A 20,895-nucleotide genomic window follows, 5' to 3' on the forward strand; every position below is an offset into this window, starting at 1 on the left:
AGTATGCATACAAAATCGACGTATGCTACAACAGGCATTGGAAATTGATTTTCATATCTTTTAAATTTCCTTATATTTTCACCAGGTTTTGGTGTTTTTATATGTGCCGATTTATTGTGAATGCACCGTTTTATATGAGCCTTTCATTCTGGGTTCGTTATTTCTATTTTTATAATAGAATGTAAAACAACGTTTGCATACATCTATTACGTGATTGTTTTTCGTTAATTGAGACCTAACTAGTCGTGAAAAATCTTTTACGTAGCAATAGTGAGAATTATCATTATTCTTTTAATACGATAAATCCTAATGGTTTGGTTTTTCAATTATGCAAACTTTTAAAGGTCTAACTTCATCATAATCTGTCAGCGTATATACATTTATAGAAAGATTGTTAGCAATTTCAAATTTTTTTATATTTTTTATCTTGACTGGAAAAGTTAACATGTTAAAGTCGTATCTATCTTGTAAATCAACAGTATAACGTTTATCTAAACATGGTGGATTATTACTGGTTACATTTTTCAATAAAATAGCACATTTAAAGCAGTAAACATCATAATTTTTAACATTAATCACAGCCTTTCGTTTTATTTTATCGGGTAAATCTATATAAGAAGAACCGCATAACGGTTTAAATTTATTTATGCACAACATTAAACCGTCGATACTGATTAATGACTAACCGCTGCCTTTACCTTGAAATTCGGATTCTTCGGCTAATAGTTTTTCAAACGCTTGATCTAAATCACTACAATTATATACGGGTATATTTTTAATTTTAAAAGCAATGTCTTGACAATCGATTTGGTCGCCCTGATTTTTTTCATACGTATATTCCAATAATAGATTAAATTTTACATCGTCCGTTGTTACGTGCGATTTTAAGATGTTGAGGACGCAATTTCTTTTACTGTTTAAAAATAAATAAATATCTTTATTTGTTTCGTCTCCATTTTTGTAATAATATGTGATTAAACTTTTTTTAAACACCTTTTCTAAAACTGTGAAAGATTTCGCGTTACAGATAGCTAATCTAGGTCGTTTTTAGCGGTTGCGTAATCATTATCTAAACACGCACGTTTATAATCCATCACTTTTATATAGTAAATGAATAAAATACTGTGTAATATTGTATTTACATTAAATAGAGATCAAATGTCAGTGCTATTGTTAATACCTAATTTTCATTGAATAAAAAAAGACAATTATTATTATAATGAATGAGAAAAATTCCCTGACGTCATCGACAGACTATAATAACTACACATTCACTACGCAAAATTAGGGACGACATCAATAAACATTAACAACGAATATAATATTTATTTAATAACAATGAATATATTTTATTTTCAAATGTTTTTCAGTAACATATACAATAAAGAATCATTAATGACCCTCGCGAAAGAGTGAAATATGGGAATTTTGCTTGTAAAAGGCTGCATAATGTGTAAATTTCTCTCTAGAGTAAGTGGGCTTGGCTTAGGTCACGTGATCAGAATGCTGTTGTCTGATTGGCTGCTCTGCTAGAAGCTGTCATCTTTATTTACTGTTATTATTTATATGGGATTCCAAACTTGGGACAAGCTTTGACAAAAATGGATTTTTTATGATAGACTACGTAATTGTAATAGGACTGAACAGAAATAAATGAATATTTTAGAAATAGGAGTAAATGTTCCCGGGCGGAGTGATAGTGTATCGGCCTTTCATCCAGAGGTCCCAGGTCTGATTCCCGGTCAGTCATGGAATTTTTCATAAGCTACAGATTTCCATTTTATTATTCCTACTATAAGCTCCTTTTTCTGTGCTAAATTAATTCAACAGTTAGAAATAAGTTTCAAATTTGTTAAAAAATTTAAAAAAATACGACTGCCAAAAAAAAAAGCTAATAAAACTAGGAATCGGAAACTTCTGAACACGGTTTTTAAGATTTGATTTTCAAATGAGCGAATTTTGGGAGAAAGTTTTGTATATAATACTTATATATAGTATAATTTTTTTTTAATTTTTTTTTTAATTTACTTAAACATATATGCATATTTATATAGTCTAAGACAATCCAGGTAACGTAAGGATTCCAACGCGGGATCATACATATAAATCGGTTCAGCCGTTGAGATGTTACGGTAGCGGGGTATTAATTAAATTATTCTGTCCAACAAATCTTAAGCGTTAATCAAATGAGAAAGTGAATTTTAAAAAAAACATTATTTTGAAAATTATTGTGAAAAAAAATGTGCTGGTCTATAATCTGATTATTCTTAACATAGTGTATTCGTTATATATATATATATATATATATATATATATATATATATATATATATATATATATATATATATATATATAATTATATAGGTAGTAATATATGGTAGTTGTAGTAATATATGGTAGTAATATATATATATATATATAAATATATATATAAATACTACCAGAAGTTTTTGAAAAGGTTACAGCTCGAGAGGGTTTACTTTTCCTAGTTCTAAAATAAGCTTTTAGAAGATAAAGAAATACTTTGGTAAAGAATAGGCTTTAACCTTTATTTTTAGATTGCATATTTATAGTTTATTTATATTTAAAAGAATTAAAATATAGAAATCAGTAGTTTTATCGATACTCTTTGTTAGCTCAAACGTTTAGTAGATTTTTTGTGCTAACATATTTATTTATTCATTTCTCTCTTGTCTATTTTCATTTATTTTTAATTTATTACTGCACAAATGTAATGAACTGTACGACAAAACTTCGACAAACTATCATTTACGTAAATGAGAATAACCAAAAATAGAACATAAAAAATTATAGAAACACTGAATCAAATGTAGGAAATCAAAAGAATAAAGCATAACGTTCCATTTTATATAAAAAAAAAAAAAAAACAAAAAAAAACGGTGGGAATAATAATAAAATTCTTTTAATTACTCATTACTTTTCCAGAATGATATAACGAATTTTTCATTTGAATGTTTTTAAAGCAACCATTTCAAAGTCGTTTTTATGTTTGCCGATGAGTTTGAATCAAGCTTTTTGAATTTTTTATAATAACAATAAAAAAACAAAAGAAAAGTCGTCTTCTTTTATTAACCAATAATTCTGTGTTAATCTTTTTTTTTTTTGTCTTCAGTCATTTGACTGGTTTGATGCAGCTCTCCAAGATTCCCTATCTAGTGCTAGTCGTTTCATTTCGGTATACCCCCTACGTCCTACATCCCTAACAATTTGTTTTACATATTCCAAACGTGGCCTGCCTACACAATTTTTTCCTTCTACTTGTCCTTCCAATATTAAAGCGACTATTCCAGGATGCCTTAGTATGTGGCCTATAAGTCTGTCTCTTCTTTTAACTATATTTTTCCAAATGCTTCTTTCAAACATATACTTTCAAAAATTTTTTCCTGACATTTAAATTAATTTTTGATGTTAACAAATTATATTTCTGACTGAAGGCTCGTTTCGCTTGTGCTATTCGGCATTTTATATCGCTCCTGCTTCGTCCATCTTTAGTAATTTTACTTCCCAAATAACAAAATTCTTCTACCTCCATAATCTTTTCTCCTCCTATTTTCACATTCAGTGGTCCATCTTTGTTATTTCTACTGCATTTCATTACTTTTGTTTTGTTCTTGTTTATTTTCATGCGATAGTTCTTGCGTAGGACTTCATCTATGCCGTTCATTGTTTCTTCTAAATCCTTTTTACTCTCGGCTAAAATTACTATATCATCAGCAAATCGTAGCATCTTTATCTTTTCACCTTGTACTGTTACTCCGAATCTAAATTGTTCTTTAACATCATTAACTGCTAGTTCCATGTAAAGATTAAAAAGTAACGGGGATAGGGAACATCCTTGTCGGACTCCCTTTCTTATTACGGCTTCTTTCTTATGTTCTTCAATTGTTACTGTTGCTGTTTGGTTCCTATACATGTTAGCAATTGTTCTTCTATCTCTGTATTTGAACCCTCACTTTTTTAAAATGCTGAACATTTTATTCCAGTCTACGTTTTCGAATGCCTTTTCTAGGTCTATAAACGCCAAGTATGTTGGTTTGTTTTTCTTTAATCTTCCTTCTACTATTAATCTGAGGTCTAAAATTGCTTCCCTTGTCCCTATACTTTTCCTGAAACCAAATTGGTCTTCTCCTAACACTTCTTCCACTCTCCTCTCAATTCTTCTGTAAAGAATTCTAATTAAGATTTTTGATGCATGACTGGTTAAACTAATTGTTTTGTATTCTTCACATTTATCTGCCTCTGCTTTCTTTGGTATCATTACTATAACACTTTTTTTGAAGTCTGACGGAACTTCCCCTTTTTCATAAATATTACACACCAGCTTGTATAATCTATCAATCGCTTCCTCATCTGCACTGCGCAGTAATTCTATAGGTATTCCGTCTATTCCAGGAGCCTTTCTATCATTTAAATCTTTTAATGCTCTTTTAAATTCAGATCTCAGTATTGTTTCTCCCATTTCATCCTCCTCAACTTCCTCTTCTTCCTCTATAACACCAATTTATAGAACTTAATTATATTATTAAAACCTTTCTTCAAAAAATGGAAAAACCAAAAAATTTTTTTTTTCCTTTATTTTAAGATTTTATACAAAAATATAAGTTTTTTATTATTGCTTACATATAGCAGGTATAATTTTTTTACAACCGGTTTCAGGCTTAGCCCATCGTCAGGTACATTATATTTATCATATCATTCAAAATACATATGCAACATAAAATTAGACTCATCATATATAACTATATATTATTGCAAAAACTGGTAAGTTCTTTGTTTCAGCACTATTCTTATTGCAGATAGGTTAAATATCCTTATTCTGTGAAAACTGTTGTTCAACTGATAATTTAAAATTTATAATTTTTAATTGCATGTATTTTTAATTTTTAATTTTTATGCCTTATACTTTGTAATTTAAACTTCATAATGATAATTTAAACATAACTGTTTGTCATTGCCAATCCTATTTCTTTTTGTTCATTTACCATCTGTCGATAATATTGTTAAAGATACATAAATCCTCATATATATATATATATATATATATATATATATATATATATAAATGTATGAAATAAATGAACTTCTCGGTTGGATGTTAAAGTAACAGGAACACAAAATATTCAGACCCAAATAAGTCACTACGCAAATATTAGAAATAAATATAAATACGCAGATAAAATATTTTTAGATTACAAATATTCCATATTATAATTATTCAAATAAAAACAACCATTTTAGAATATTAAGATATTATTACTAAAAAAAAAATACAAAACAATATCGCAACGTTTCGCCTGCAATGCGAAACTATTTAGTCTGCGTATTTACATTTATTTCGATTATTTGCATAGTAACTTATTTGGGTCTGAATATTTTGTGTTCCTGATTTATATATATATTACTACTATTGTTTAAAAAAGGGAGTACTGTAATTAAATTACGTTAACATATACCGAAATAAAAAATAATAATGATATATTCCAAAATCATTAAATAAAAATGAAAATCTGTAAATTTTGCGCATTTTGTCTGATAACTAATCACCAGTAATGGCAAAAAATTTGATTAAAAAATAATAAAACTATTTTACAATTTTATTATAATGTATTCTTTACAATTTTATTATATTGGTTGTATTTTTGTTTGTATCTTGTAAATACTATGATATTGTTAATTAATTTATTTCTCTTTATAGTTAGGATCGTCTGGTTGTAAAACTCGTCATCGTAAATCAGCTGATTTCGAAGTGGAAAATTCTAGTTATTTTTATTCGGATTTAAATACTTTCTTCTATCTTTTTAACCTCCGGAACCACCGTAAAGTATTATTTCAGAGGATGAGTGAGGATATGTATGTATGTAAATTAATTGTAGTCTTGTACAGTCTCAGGTCAACCGTTCCTGAGACGAACGGTTAATTGAAACCAACCACCAAAGAACATCGGTATCCACGATTTAGTATTCAAATCTGTATAAAAGTAACTACTGCCTTTTACTAATGTTTGAACTTTAAAAATTTAGACTTCAAAATCAGCTGATTTACGATGACCAATTTACCAATAGACCAACCCGGTGGGTCGGATTTAGATTGTCCATATCCACGAAGGTAGTACCATGGAGGTAACCCACCGGGTTGGTCTAGCGGTGAACGCAACTTCCCAAATCAGCTGATTTCGAAGCCGAGAGTTCCAGCGTTCAAGTCCTAGTAAAGCCAATTTATTTTTACATGGATTTGAATGCTAATCGTGGATACCGGTGTTCTTTTGTTGGTTGGGTCTCAATTAACCACACATCTCAGGATTGGTCGAACTGAGAATGTACAAGACTACGCTTCATTCACACTCATACATATCATCCTCATTCATTCTTTGAAGTATTATCTAAAACGGTAGTTACCGGAGGCTAAACAGGAAAAAGAAAGAAGTACCATGGAGGTGTACTTTGGTGATGTTCGGCCTGAACAAGACTACACGTTTATCAGTAAATTTAAAATAACAAATTAATTAGTGAATTTGATCAAGGGTTACAACCCCTTGACAGTTAACGAGTTTCACGCAAAATATAATGACTGTCTATATTAAATAAAATGCTTGAAGATATCAAAAAAGAATTCAATTTATAATTTTAAACACTACACTAGCAGCTATCCTGAAAGAGTTAGGGTATAAGTGATGTAAAACTCATAATGATAGGAAACTTTCGATTGAGAAAGAAGACATCCAATGGAAAGGGGTAGAGTATTTAAGAAAAACAACCGATTGCAGAAAATAAAATTTTTAGATTGTTTATTTAGACAAATAGTTTACTTTAACGCCCCATTCGACGACAAAATCGTGGTCGGATGACAGTGGTGCAGAAGTAAAAGTGTTGATTAATAAAGGTGAGCGGTTAATCATAACGCTGGTCGAAAAATGATGTTAATTCTGAACGCTATATTAACTTGGAAAACGAGTTAATAAAAGCGGCGACTATCACGATTGCGTCAACAACAATAATTTCATAAAGTGGACATCTTAAAAATTAATTCCAGGTCTTCCCCACCGTCATTTAGTTTTTGTTATTGATAATGCGCCATACCACAATTCATGTGTCTAGAAAAGCCTCCGGATTTAAGTGATAGGAAAAGTGATTAAATATCGGTTAGAAAATATTCCGTTTAAGAAAGCAATTTTAAAACCCCAATTTTATGTCATAATTAAATCACACAGAAATAAAAATTAAAATAGAGTACTGTTTTGATGAACTATTAAAAATAAAACGGACATCAACTTCTACGAATTCCATCTTGTCATTCCGATTTAATACCGATCAAGATGGTATGGTCAGCTCTGAAAAGATATGATGGTAGTAATAAAATAACATTTTTAGTATCAGATATTAAAAAATTAGCTGAGGAAAAAAATAATAAGGATGATTGGAAACCATATTACGAACATGTAAAAAAGCTGAAATTGAATATAAGAAGGTGGCTAATTAACGACAGGTAAATTTATCATTTTTATAGACAGTGGTAGTGAAAGTGACTGGTTCGATGAAGACAGAGAAGATGGTGAACTTGCACAGAAACTGGGCATATATTGAAATTTCAAATAAGTGTTAATAACAACAATAATAATAATACAATCAAAAATGAAAACAATCGAACAAAAAAAAATTGAAAATTCTAAGAAATAAAAAATTCAAAGTATTATAGAAAAAAGGATTGTACAATAACAATTGTACATATAATTTAGTGTAGTTATGGATACAATATACATTCAAGCACTAATTAAGATTTTTTTTAGTGTAAAAATACATCTAAATTAAAATTACTGTATTTTCAATCTGTATTTATTGAATTATTGGTGCTAGTTACGAAATAATGCGTTATAACTAATAAAAATGAAAACGGTAATAAATTAAACGCGCATAAATAAAAGTACATTATTACAAAAAATTATTGAAGTTCATTATTACAGTTTCGTAGTTTTTCTTGTCTAAACCAACAATTGATGAGGCCGTTAGTTCCCCAACAACCAATGAATACCGATTATATTGGAGATTAAATCTAGTTAAGATAGTAGATTTTAATCCTACGATTTCAATGTAATAGAATTCAGATTTGTATTACCCTTTCATTGGAAACATAATTTTTTCATTTAAAATATGCATCAACTGTATTTACAATGATAGAAATTTTGATTATTTTACGTTTTTTTGTTTCTTATTAAATTATTAAACAAAACGCAAGAAAAATAACGATGATTGAGAAATATTTATTTAAAAAATTTTGAAGAACTTTTAAATTAATACAAAAAAAAAATTAATGTTACTATTAATGGTACTAGTGAATTTTGATATACATAAATAATATTCTACAATACTAAATAATTTGAATACGAAAATAATTTGCATTCCACAGATTTTCGAAACAAAATTTAAAAACTGAACTATACTATTACTTTTACATGATATTTTGAATTTAAATACGTACCTGCCCATTGTCCAGTATTTTTTAAATCAATCGGTTTCTTTATAAATGGCAATAAGACTCTTTTATAAATGACAAATTTTATAAATAAAAATAACTTATAAATCACATACGTTATGAATAAATAGGTAAATAGTTTTAAAAATAAAAATAATAAAAACATTTCGATTAGTTGACAAATGATTAAAATTAAATAAATAATATTATATAATTGTTTAACGCATTAGTTAATAAACTTAATTAAAAAAGTTTGAAAATCGATTGCCGTGAACTTCATACAAGTGAACTGAACCGCTCTGATTGATAATGAAGGACTGGTTTCTCATAATAAATGTACACAAGTTCCTGAAAATGGTGAATTCATTCTTACTGCTTTATTACTAATGTTTGTACTGCATTAAGCATGTGGTCGCCGCGTATAGATAGCGTTAAACAACATTACTTATTCGGCTGCACAAAAAAAATAAACTGCATGCACTTACATCGCATACATTCAAACAATGCAACAAAGGAAATTAAGAGGGGGAATGAACGAAACAAAGCATAAACAGGTAATTTTGGTGTAAAAAAAAAATCAGAAATGAATAATCAGGTTTTGTCTACCGATAATAAGAATAATAAATCCTTTATTTTCTGCCAATATAATCACATTACAAAACCCTTAAAATGGATTTCAAATACAATCTAAACATTCCAAATTATACAATTACAATTAAAATATCATTCGTAATGAATCCTGTAGTAATAAAATAATATTCTATGAAAAATTCTGTCACTCAACAAACAAACAAAAAATGCCACTCAAAAAAGAAGGCAAAAATAAAAAAAATGTAAATCAAACATTTACGTAACGAAATATATTTGTATTAATGTTGTTTTGCCTTTATATTATAAAATATATCTACTAATATTTGAAACAAACAAATCAACGGTGGTCATGACAATAATCGTAGGGGTATCTGGTTTTTGCTAATTTTTACGTTTTAGGGTCAAACCACTTCATCTAGAAAAAAAAACATATGTGTTTTTCTAACTAAAAATTTTAACGTTTTTTTTTAACTAAATATTTTCATTACTTTTAATTTTTTAATTTAATAATTATTACATTTATTTATTGGTTATTTATTAGATATTTATATAATTTATTTTTTACTTTTCAGTGCATTTTTATATTTGTTAATATATTATATTTTTTATTTAAAATTCTCAATTTGATTTAATTCTTATTTTATACTTTTTACAGTGTTTTTCTAATTTGTTTCCTTGTTTTATTATATTAGTTATATTTAAGCTTTTTTAAAAAATAATTTTTTATATGTAATCAAATGTATTTTTGTATTTTTTTACTTTTTAGTCTTAATGAACAATAAACTTTACACATCCAAAAAAAATATTCTTAATAATATTTATATCTGAATATTCCTTTCTTCTTCCTGTTTAGCCTCCGGTAAACTACCGTTTAGATAATACTTCAGAGGATGAATGAGTATGATATTTATGAGTGTAAATGAAGTGCAGTCTTGTACATTCTCAGTTCGACCAATCCTGAGATGTGTGGTTAATTGAAACCCAACCACCAAAGAACACCGGTATCCACGAACTAGCATTCAAATCCATGTAAAAAAACTGGCTTTACTAGGACTTGAACGCTGGAACTCTCGCCTTCCAAATCAGCTGATTTGAAAAGACGCGCTCACCACTAGACCAACCCGGTGGGTTTATATCTGAATATTATTATTAGTTCAAGTTTGTTTGTTTATTAAGACTAAAAAGTAAATATATTTATTTTTACGCATCGAAGTTACATACGTGTACCAAATTTCAATCATTTCCATGCGATAGTTCAGGAGAAATGAAAATTTTCAACTAAATGCATGAATTTAATGTAGGGGTAGTGCGTGGCGGCGGGTCATATCAAATTCCGACACCGTAGTGCTGTATTGTCATCGAAGTTACATACGTGTACCAAATTTCATTGATTTTCATACGATAGTTGATGAGAAATAAAACTTTTAAGCAACACGCATGAATTTAGCGTAGGGGTAGCTCGTTGTGAGTGGGGGTGGGTCATATCAAAATGCCGACACTGTAGCATTGTATTGTCATCGAAGTTACATACGTGAATCAAATTTCATTGATTTTCATACGATAATTCATGAGAAATAAACATTTTCAGCAGCATACATGAATTTAGCGTAGTGGTAGCGCGTGGGGGAGGGTCATATCCAAAATTCTAACACCGTAGTATTGTATTGTAATCGAAGTTGCATACCTGAACCAAATTTCATTGATTTTCATGGGATAGATCAAAAGATATAGCAGTTGCAAGATTTAAAACAAGTTAAATAAAAGCTTATAAAAACATATTTATGCATGTGTGCGCGTAAGTATATGTGTCGTACTGCTTTTGCTCTTATACTCAGAATTGACCGAACCGATTTTCTTCAAATTTAACACAAATATTTCTATATATTTGACTCAATATTTCTATATTGATCATAGTCTTTCAAAATTCGTTGAAGCATATTGTGAAAAAACCTATTTTGACCTTCTTCAGTTATTTTAGAGAAAACTTAATTAAAGCAAATTTTTTACATTCAATGCACATATAGGCAATACAAAAATTCTTTTTTTTTTTCAAAAAATCTACCCACAACTGTTAAAATTATTTTTTTTCTTTTGCTCTGTCTCCCTTCGGTTTAAATATTTTTCAAGAATTTTGAAAGTTTATACTTCATGTATTATATCTATCAAGAAATTTCTCCTTTTTTTAATATAGACCCCGACCCAAAAATGCAGTAAAAAACTTTTTTTGAAAAAACTTGACTTTCCTTCTTTATGTTTATGTTTGGTATTTTGTTGCTTTTTTTGTTTCTGTTCGGTTGATATTATTTATTGTTATGATTTGTTAGTGTTTTTGTATTGCGTTTTATGGTTCGTTGAGTGTCGAACTCATTTTTACCTTTCGGGTAGGTAGAGTTCAGTTCCTTCGATCTTAGAAAATCATTTAGTTTTGTTTGGAGTTTATGTTAGTAGTACACCGATGGGAATGTCGCTTGTGGCATCCTGGTAGAGGCTTGACTGAATGATGTCATCGCCTAGGTACTGAAGAAGATCTCCGGTAAAGCCCATAAGGGCTAGGTACTGAGGGGACGGAGTGGCAACCGAAATCATCACATGGTGTACTCTGTGGGGTCAGGATGGTGCCAAATAACTCAAATGCTTTATATGAATTACAGCCGTAAGAAAAAATGTAGCAGTTGGTATTGCTCTGTTCTAAAGGAACAGAATAATACACCCCTTTTTATAGTGAAATAATGCTTTATATACACTGATACAAGTTAAACTAGTGGTCATTCCTTATTATATGAGTAAATAAATAACTAGGACGAATTTTGAAATATTTAGTTCGAAACTCGTTAAATTAAAATGATATTACTTACTAATACAGTTCAAAAACCCTGTATTACATTCTTATCTCATTTTAATTTAACGTCGAAAAATTATTGCAAATAATCAAATACCTAAATTATTAGAAGGGGAGCGTATTACCTTAAAAAAGATGTCACACTTTCGACAACCTCAAAAGAAATTTTTACAAAGCTGAAGAAACTGAAAATTAAAAAAATTACAAAATTTGCCCATTACTACCAGTAACAATTTACTGTTTTAATTTTTAAAATAAAATAAAAAATTATAAATATTGTTTCTTATATATGAAATCGTGTTAAAAGATTTTTTAATCCTACGTTTTTATTTACTGAAATGCGTTTTATTAGTAGCTTAAGGGCAAAGCCTTTTATGCAACTTGTAAATGTAACATTTACACGCTAATGCACGTGAAATGTCGTGTAAAGAATATATAATTTGATTTCAATACCAAGGCAGTTAGAAATAAATGATTAACCATTGGGACACGGCACATCTATGTGTGCGGTAGAACATTTATATGCGAAACAATGTTTACATACTTAATGAAAGGACTTAATAAGGAAGTTTTATTAGCAACAATACTACATAAAAACATAATATTGATATTTTTTTCCTTACCAGTGATTTGTTTATATTTATTACTACTTTTTTTTATTATTGCTGAAGAAGAAGTATTTACGTTACCTACATATTAAATATATGATAATCTCTATATGTGTAAGTATGTAAACATTATTATTTATGATCAAAAGCTATTCTAAAGTCTACAAATCATCGTAACATTTAATTTTAGGGTTTCTGGTAAGATCCATTTGTGTGATATGATGTTTCACTTAATAACAGGACCCTGCTTTCTATTTATCCTTAACCGGATAGTTATTGTGACTCTCAATGACATCAATTCATTCCTTTCAAAGGTAGAAAGGTTTCCTTAAACTTTTTTCCTATCTAAATTCCTGTATATCTATCTATACCTACAAACGAAGCTGTCCTGGCCGACTGATTCATTTACTCATCAACGCCAAGCCCAAACTATTACAGTTCGAGACACGAAATTTTGAGGGTATGTTCATTTTATATAGTAGATATTTCGAATATCTTACAGTAGGATTTTTCGAAATTCGGCTTCTAAGGGGTGATGTGGGATGAAATGATACTTTGCGTTTTTTTTCTTTATTATCAACTTCTAAAACAGATATTGAATTGATCTTTGTTTTAAAATAGTCATACAAATATTTAAAAACCATTTTCTGTTTTTTTTATACCTTGCGTCTGAAGGGGTGAAAGGAGGTAAAATATAACCTAGACGAGATTTTAAAAATTCATCGATTTCTTCTAAAATTAATGATTTATTCAGTCGGTTTTATGTATATATATATATATCACAAGACATATTTTGCATAAAAATATTATCTTTGTTAATCTCTTGGGTTAACCAATCAACTACACACACTTATAAATTAAATTCACTTAGAATTCTCTAAGCTTCCTCAGTGACAATTCACTATCATGCACACATCATACACAATTATCTTACATACTAAGAAATTAACTGGTCTACTCAACCTAGCCAACAATATTTTATCCCCACCCTTATTGTAATAGTTCCCCCTACTCATACATGACTCACCTTATCTTTAGATAATCATATGGTCATATATTATATAACCTGATTGCTATTTCCTGTGTATTGAATCCTTTACAATGCACATATTTTTCTCAAAAATTACAAACATTAAACATTACTTTTCTTAAAACTAAATCTGCAACATAAATATGATTTTTTAAATTAAATTAACATATATGTTGCTTAATCCGGCTATGTGCGTTCTATTGTTGACAGCGTTTGTATTTTTCTTGATGTATATAATTTCTAGAGCGGTCCTTTTATATGTATTTTGTTCTTTTTCTAATATTTTGGTGCTGCAGAAATCGTAGAAGTGCTTATGTTTTATTGTATGTTTTGTGAGCGTTGTCACTTCCTTTTTTCTATATTTATGGACTTCCATTCTTTTTTTTTATTATTGAGATGTTTGTCCAATGAACACCGCGTTACAATCTTTACACGAAGTGCTGTATAATACGTTGGCTTGTTGATTTTTTCTATCGGCGATTTTAATTTAGAAAACATACTATTCAGATTGTAGTAATTTTGATGGGCTATTGTGAAATCTTTATGTAGCAATTTTTTAATATTTTCTGACAGATCTGCGACATATACTAATGCAACATACTTCACATTCTTATTATTTTTATTAGGACGGTTGGCTGATTTATTATTATAGTGTTTATGAATTTATTTTTAAATAATTTATTCATGATATGTTTTGGCTAATTATTATTTATTAATAGATCTTTTTCTTTTTTATACATATATTCTGGTCTAAATTCGGGGTTTGTAAATTTTATTACTCTGTTTGAAAGATTAACTACTGATTTTTTTATGTAATGTAGGTTGTGTTGATAGGAAATTTAGGTACCTGCCTTAAGATGTTGATTTTTTATATCATTTTGTTGATATTTTCTTTTCGTAACGAGTTATTGTTAAATTCAAAAAGTTTATACTACTGATAATCTCAATTTCCTTTGTAAATCGTGTATTTCCATTAAATAGGTTAAATTCTTTTAATATTAAATCAATATCCTGTTCATCTGCACGCATTAGAATGTTATCTACGTATCTTTTATAGAATAAGACCTTAGTTTCTATGTAAGAGAATTTTGTATGATGTGTGTATGAATGTGCATTGTCACCTGAGGAATCTTAGAGAATTCTATGTGAAACAGAATGAATTTAATTTATGTGTATATTGTTGATTGGTTAACCCAAGAGATTAATAAAGATAATATTTTTAAGTAAAATGTGTATTTTTATTATAGTTAATTCTAATCAAGAGGAAAATAAACTTAAATAAATTACATTTAAATTAATATTTACACACGCGCGCGCGTGAGAGAGAGAGAGGGTGTGTATGTGTGTGTGTGTGCATAAGGAAACGTAATTTTTTTCGTTCTGTCTGATGTTTAACTTGAGACACCAATTTATTATTATGTAAGCTTTATCCTCCTTAATTGTATAATGGTATACATTACATGTTAAAGCTGTCCAGAAAAATGTAGTTGAAGCTAAATTATGACTGGTTGTACCCGAGGACAGTCAGTTTTCATTCCTCGCATACCGTCTGACTATTAAGTTTAATTTCCAATTAAACTGTGATTTACCATAAACATTAATACGTTCAAGGGTAGTCGTTGAAAGTTGGCGGAATCGATTTAAGGTAAGACTGTTTTTCTAACAGATAATTTTATGTGGCCTGCTTCATAGTAAGTTCTTCATCAAGTTTAGTCATTTCAGCATCGAATGGAAGAACAACTAACCTAGTGCACAAAGAGGGGTTCTTACATAATTTTTTGTGATATAATTTTACTAATTTCTGACTTCGTGTCATACGTATTTTTTAAAAGTGTTTCTTCATAATGTAAATTTTTTATAGTGAATAACAATAAATTACTGCAACATGTGAATAACCGAATTGCCTTTTTTTAACAAATCCGACAAATAAAATTTAGTGTTGATGAATCAATTAGTAATGAGATTCAATCAATTTATGCGCTTGCTCATTTAAATTTTCACGGGTGAGCCTCGGCGGGTAATTACTAGTATATATATACGAGGGACATTCAGTAATTAAACAGACAAATTTATGTAGAAAAAACTGTGTACTTTTACAAAATGAGACTTTTACTACTTCTCAACATAATCCTATAATCCCCCCCAATTACTCTTGTCTCAACGATGAACTAGTTTTTTTTTATATCTGATGCAAAGTAGTCTTTGTCTTATTGTTTGAGCCACGTTCCCACAAATTGACCTCCTCGTTGTTGCTGAACTTTTTTCCATTTAATGCCACCTTGAGTAGACCAAAAAATGAGAATCCGAGGGAGCCAAATCTGGACTGTAGAGAGGATATGGTAGTATCTCCCAACCCATTTTTCTATTAGTTTCTTGGGTTAGCTGGGCGGTGTGAAGGGGAGCATTGTCGTGTAGTAATATCACGCCTTTTCTTTGAGATCCGCGACGTTTTTCTCTCATTGCTGGCTTTACTTTTTCCATCAACATGTCTGACTAGTAGACATTGTTTATTGTACGCTGATTTTCCAAATAATTACAAAAGACGATATCTTGGGCATCCCAAAAGACGGTCAACATGACTTTTCCCGCTGATGCTTGCGTTGACAGGTGAGCTGGTGTGCTTCCATTCCATGTTTTGTCTTTTGGACTCTGGTTAAAAATGATGAACCCAAGTTTCATTATATTTAAAATCTTGTTTAGAAAAGGGTCACCGCCCCTTTCATAGCTTTCTTTCAAGTCTGTACACACTTTGAGTTTTGTTTCCTGGTGTTGTTGCGTTAACTCTTTCGGGACGCACCTTGTACTTGTTTTTCTGTACTTGAGCTTGTAACTGACAACGTTATGTTCTGTTCCAACACTTACTACAACTGTTTTTGTATATGTTCAACTGTAATACGTCGATCTTCACGAATAGTGTTGCCAGTGCAGGTTTCAAGCGACACTTCAACTGGCCGGCCAGGACGTTGCTTGTCAGTTACTGAGGTTCTACCGTTTTTGAACTGTTCTACCCACTTATAAAAATTTCCGCGGTTCATACAACTTTCACCATAAAATCATTTGAAGAAAACAAATTTTAGCCGGTTTTTCACCTCCAGAAAGCAAAAAACGGATTACTGAACGTTGTTCAACTAATGTGGAAACTTCAAACGGACATGCCATCATTAAATGCAGTATTGTGGTTATAAACAAAACAATTTTTATCCGTCAGCTGTTCTCAGTTCATCCAAGTGATACCAACCTAAAGTCATGAAAGTACAAAACTCCTCCTACAAACTCTTTCATTTCTACATCAATTTGTTTAATTATTGAGTGTTTACCGTATATATACATATACAGGCGCGCGCGCGCACATACATCATATTTATAATGGTTTAAAAGTATTTTTGTTAATTTTTCTTTTATTTTTTTAAATAACTATTTTGATATATGATTTCTTTCACGAAAGCCTAACAGATGTAGGAAAATAATCATTAATACATTCAAAAGAACATTTATTGTAAAAAACAAGGTTTAGTTCAAGTTTACTTCTCTTAATATACTGAAGAACTAAAGTAGTACTAATAAACGAATCTTTCATTATTTCAAACAACATTTATTTCACACGAATTTTACTACGCTATTTCAAATGATACAATATTAACAGATTGCAATAATAACCGACTAAACACTCAATAGTACATTACAAAGTTCTTTCGGTACGTCGTAAACTACTTTACTCGTGAAAATAAAATTCGAATTTTTCTCATTTTCTTTATTTTATTCAGTTTATCTTGCAGAATTTTGTTCCGAATTAAATTCTCTACAACTTTTATTTAAATGTTTTATGTGTTTACTACCGATTTACCAAAGTTATTGTACAATAAACATAAAAAACAACGGTTTTAGCCCAAGTTTTCACCCCAGATTTCTCAAAAACTAATGCAGATACGATTCTGGGATTTATTTTTTCGAATTTTCAAGTCATATACTAAAAGAGATCACTAATTTTGTCCCTTAATTACCATCGTAAAAGTTTCAGTACGATCTCATTTCACCGGGGTAGCTGAAATCTGGGCGAAATCTTTCACAAGCCATAATTCGCAAACGAGGCCTTTTAGGAAATGTTAATATGAAATTTTTCCATTATTTTCACGAGTAGAATAGGTTATGAAAGTCTCGGGAGAACTTCGTGATACACTTTTTATAGGACATGAGCAGGCTCAGTGAAGTTATTAATATAGATGAGGTTAGTCTCATTGCTCCAGTCCTACGTTCATCGTTCTTTTTTTTATACTTCAAATTATTATTCCATCTATTGTAATAAATTACTATAGAATATTACGTAAGCTCACAAATTGCATCTTAAATTTCCTTATCAACTGTCATTTTAATCAAAAAATTAATATGACAAAAGTTATACTAGTATAAATCACTTTTTCCAAGTTTTATTGATATATATATATATATATATATATATATATGATTGCTTGATTGCTCTGATTGCTTGTTATCTCAGTTTCATCATCGATGGTTATGACATGGAAAGATAATAAGGTATTGTCGAAGGTTGACAGGATTATCATTAATTTTTAACTGGGTTAACTAAAACGTGATACGTTATTGTAATATCTTAACTAATTTAGAAGCTCATCAGGTGAACAGTTTGATAGAATTTTTTTGTTTATATTACGGCATCATTCTCAATCTCTCTAATTCTAGCAGAAGTTAGTTAACCCAAATTCTTTATGAACTATGGTCGTTGACGCTCAAGTGCAAGAACATAAATAGATTTTACTTCAGCAATCACCAGGACTACCTCACGAGAAATTGTGTGGTAACCACCTGCCACCGTTAACAACAAAAAGCTGGACCTTAACAAAATGTCCCTATAAGTTTTAAATTTTAGCCTATCCGTCCAAACAGGGGCTGCATAACCATAATTGTCCCACATCCACCCTTATAGATATTCATAGTCTTAAAATTCAGACCCCAATCCGAATTAATCACACGTCGAATACCAAAGAAAACACTACTGGCCTTCTTTTCAACGTACTGTAAATGCTCCTTAAAACGAAAATTTTCTTGAAGGAGCACCTCGAGTTACTTCTGAACCTGAATATATCGAATTCGATGCCCTGACATTGCAACACGGTTTCGTCGCGTCATAGACAAACGGCCCTTCAACAGCATCATCTTGATTTTATCCGGACTGAATTCCATCTTATGTTGACGGCTCCAAAGCTCAAGTATCCTGCACATCCGAGAGGCGCGGAGTTTAACCTCATTCTGCGAACATCCTTCGACCAGCAGCAGCCTGTCATCGGCGTAAGCGACAACGCGACAGCCGCCGGGCAACATCAGCCGCATCAAAGAATCAAACTCCACAACCCACAATAAGGGGACCAGCACACTGCATTGGGGACAACCCTTAGACAGTGTCTTCTCCACTTCGTTGCCACCATCAAACCCGATCTGGACAGCCGAGACCGATCCAGGTGTTCCCCGTGGCCACCAGTAGTCACGGGACCGAAACTAGAGCCGCAGAGCTCGCTTTGCTCGCCATGATAGCCGGAGGGTCCCCCGCATTATTCGTTACCCTCACGGTTTTGATAATAATACTGATAAATAACAATTAAGGTACTCACGCTTTATATCCTGAAAAAGATACTAAATTACAAAAGACAGAATAGTAGTAATTTGGTAACTAAGTATATAGATCTTTGACGAGAGGAAAACTTCACAACTTATCTTAGTTGCCATGGTGACAGAAATATAACAATATATCAAGTGGGTTAATTTTCTTTTTCTTTCACGAATATCTTTAATTCGCAACTTCATCCCGAAGGGGGCTAGGGCCTTGATATACTGCTTAAAACCTTCCCTATAGGAAAGGATATATCATGAATATATCTTGCAAATTTGAAAGAGATTGATCGGTTGGTTTCTGCTTGATGCTTGACAAACTTGCTGCTTGACAAACAAACACAGACAAACTTTCGTCATTATTTATAAGATATATATATATATATGTATATATATATATAAGAAATTTGAACAAAAAAAGAAAGAAGAATTTTAGAACCAACAAAATTAAACGAAACCTGAAAAATTAGTTTTTCAGGTTTAAAAAATAGTTCCGAAATTCACACAAAAAAAACTGGAAAACCAGATTTTATAAGAAATAAAAGATTACTCTTTTATGAACATTTTTCAAGAATTTACAAGTATACACGTAGATTGACAAAGAAAATATTCGGATTTTTTTTTTTAATTTGATGTCATTTAACTTAATTCTCAGAAATCAGGTAAGAAAAAAATTATCTTTGAAGAAGAAATCCAGTATAGGGAAATTTTCAGGAAAATTGTGCAGAAATTAGAAGGCTTCTAAGCCAAAAGCAAAAAAAAATAAAAATACGAACTAAGATCTAGTTGTCGGAAGAAAGAATAGAAATGGTATACCGAAGGAATATTAGAAAAAGTGAAAACAACAGAATAAGCTTTAATTGTTATTATTAATTATAAGTTTTAAATTACAATTCTTCTTTACCTTTATTTCAATTTTTTTTTATTATCTTATGCACATACTGCGAAAGTTTGTCTGCTTGTTCGTTTTTATCAGCATCCCGCGATAATCAACCGACCTATCTTTTTAATTTGCAGGATATAAATTTGTGTTATTCCAGGGAAGATTTTAAGCCGTAGATCAAGGCCCTAAGCCCACATGGGGATGAAGTTTCAAATTAAAGTTATTCTCGTTAAAGAAAAATAAAATTAACCCACTTAATTTTTTGTTATATTTCTGTCACCATGGCAACTAAGATAAGTTGTGAAGTTTTTCTCGTCAAAGGTCTGTTGTCCCCAAATCAGAAAAACACTTTTTATAGTTTTAGATTTTAAAACTAAAACTATATTGTTTTAAACTAGTTTATAATTTAAAAATTTATAAATAAAGTCTACAAAAATTTAATATAAACATAAGAATTTCGAAATTTGTATTAAAAATCGAAATATCAAAATGTGACAAATTTAAATAGGAATTAAACGAAACAAAATTTTTACTATTATTCATACCATTTTTCTCAGAATCTAAATTTCTTCAAGAATTGTTTAAAACTTTTATGTGTTTATTATACATGCAACAAAGTTATTTTACGCCAAATATAAAATAGTGTGTTTTTCAACCCCAGTTTTTTGTATTTTACCCCGATTTCTCTAAAGCTATCAAAAATACAGTCCTGGAACTTTTTTTAATTTTTCAGATTAGACATCGCATAAAACCACTAAATTTACCCCTTTATTTGAATCGCAGGAATTAAGGCTTAATTTTACCGAAGGCGCAGGAATCAGGGCAAAATCTTTCT

The 20,895-nt window shown here is 30.0% G+C and overlaps 1 protein-coding gene across 1 annotated transcript in view; it reads right to left on the bottom strand.

Moving 5' to 3' along the window:
* The window catches only part of LOC142326607 (very-long-chain 3-oxoacyl-CoA reductase-like), a 44,279-nt gene extending 35,347 nt beyond the window's left edge, over positions 1-8,932 (bottom strand). Inside the window, exon 1 of the mRNA XM_075369196.1 lies at positions 8,494-8,932. Coding sequence (XP_075225311.1) covers positions 8,494-8,653 — 160 coding nt within the window. The 5' untranslated portion in view covers positions 8,654-8,932. The remainder of the gene's footprint in view (positions 1-8,493) is intronic.
* Between the last annotated feature and the right edge of the window lie 11,963 nt (positions 8,933-20,895).

Source organism: Lycorma delicatula, chromosome 6 (genome assembly GCF_047948215.1).
Source record: "Lycorma delicatula isolate Av1 chromosome 6, ASM4794821v1, whole genome shotgun sequence".
Taxonomy (NCBI): Eukaryota; Metazoa; Arthropoda; class Insecta; order Hemiptera; family Fulgoridae; genus Lycorma; species Lycorma delicatula.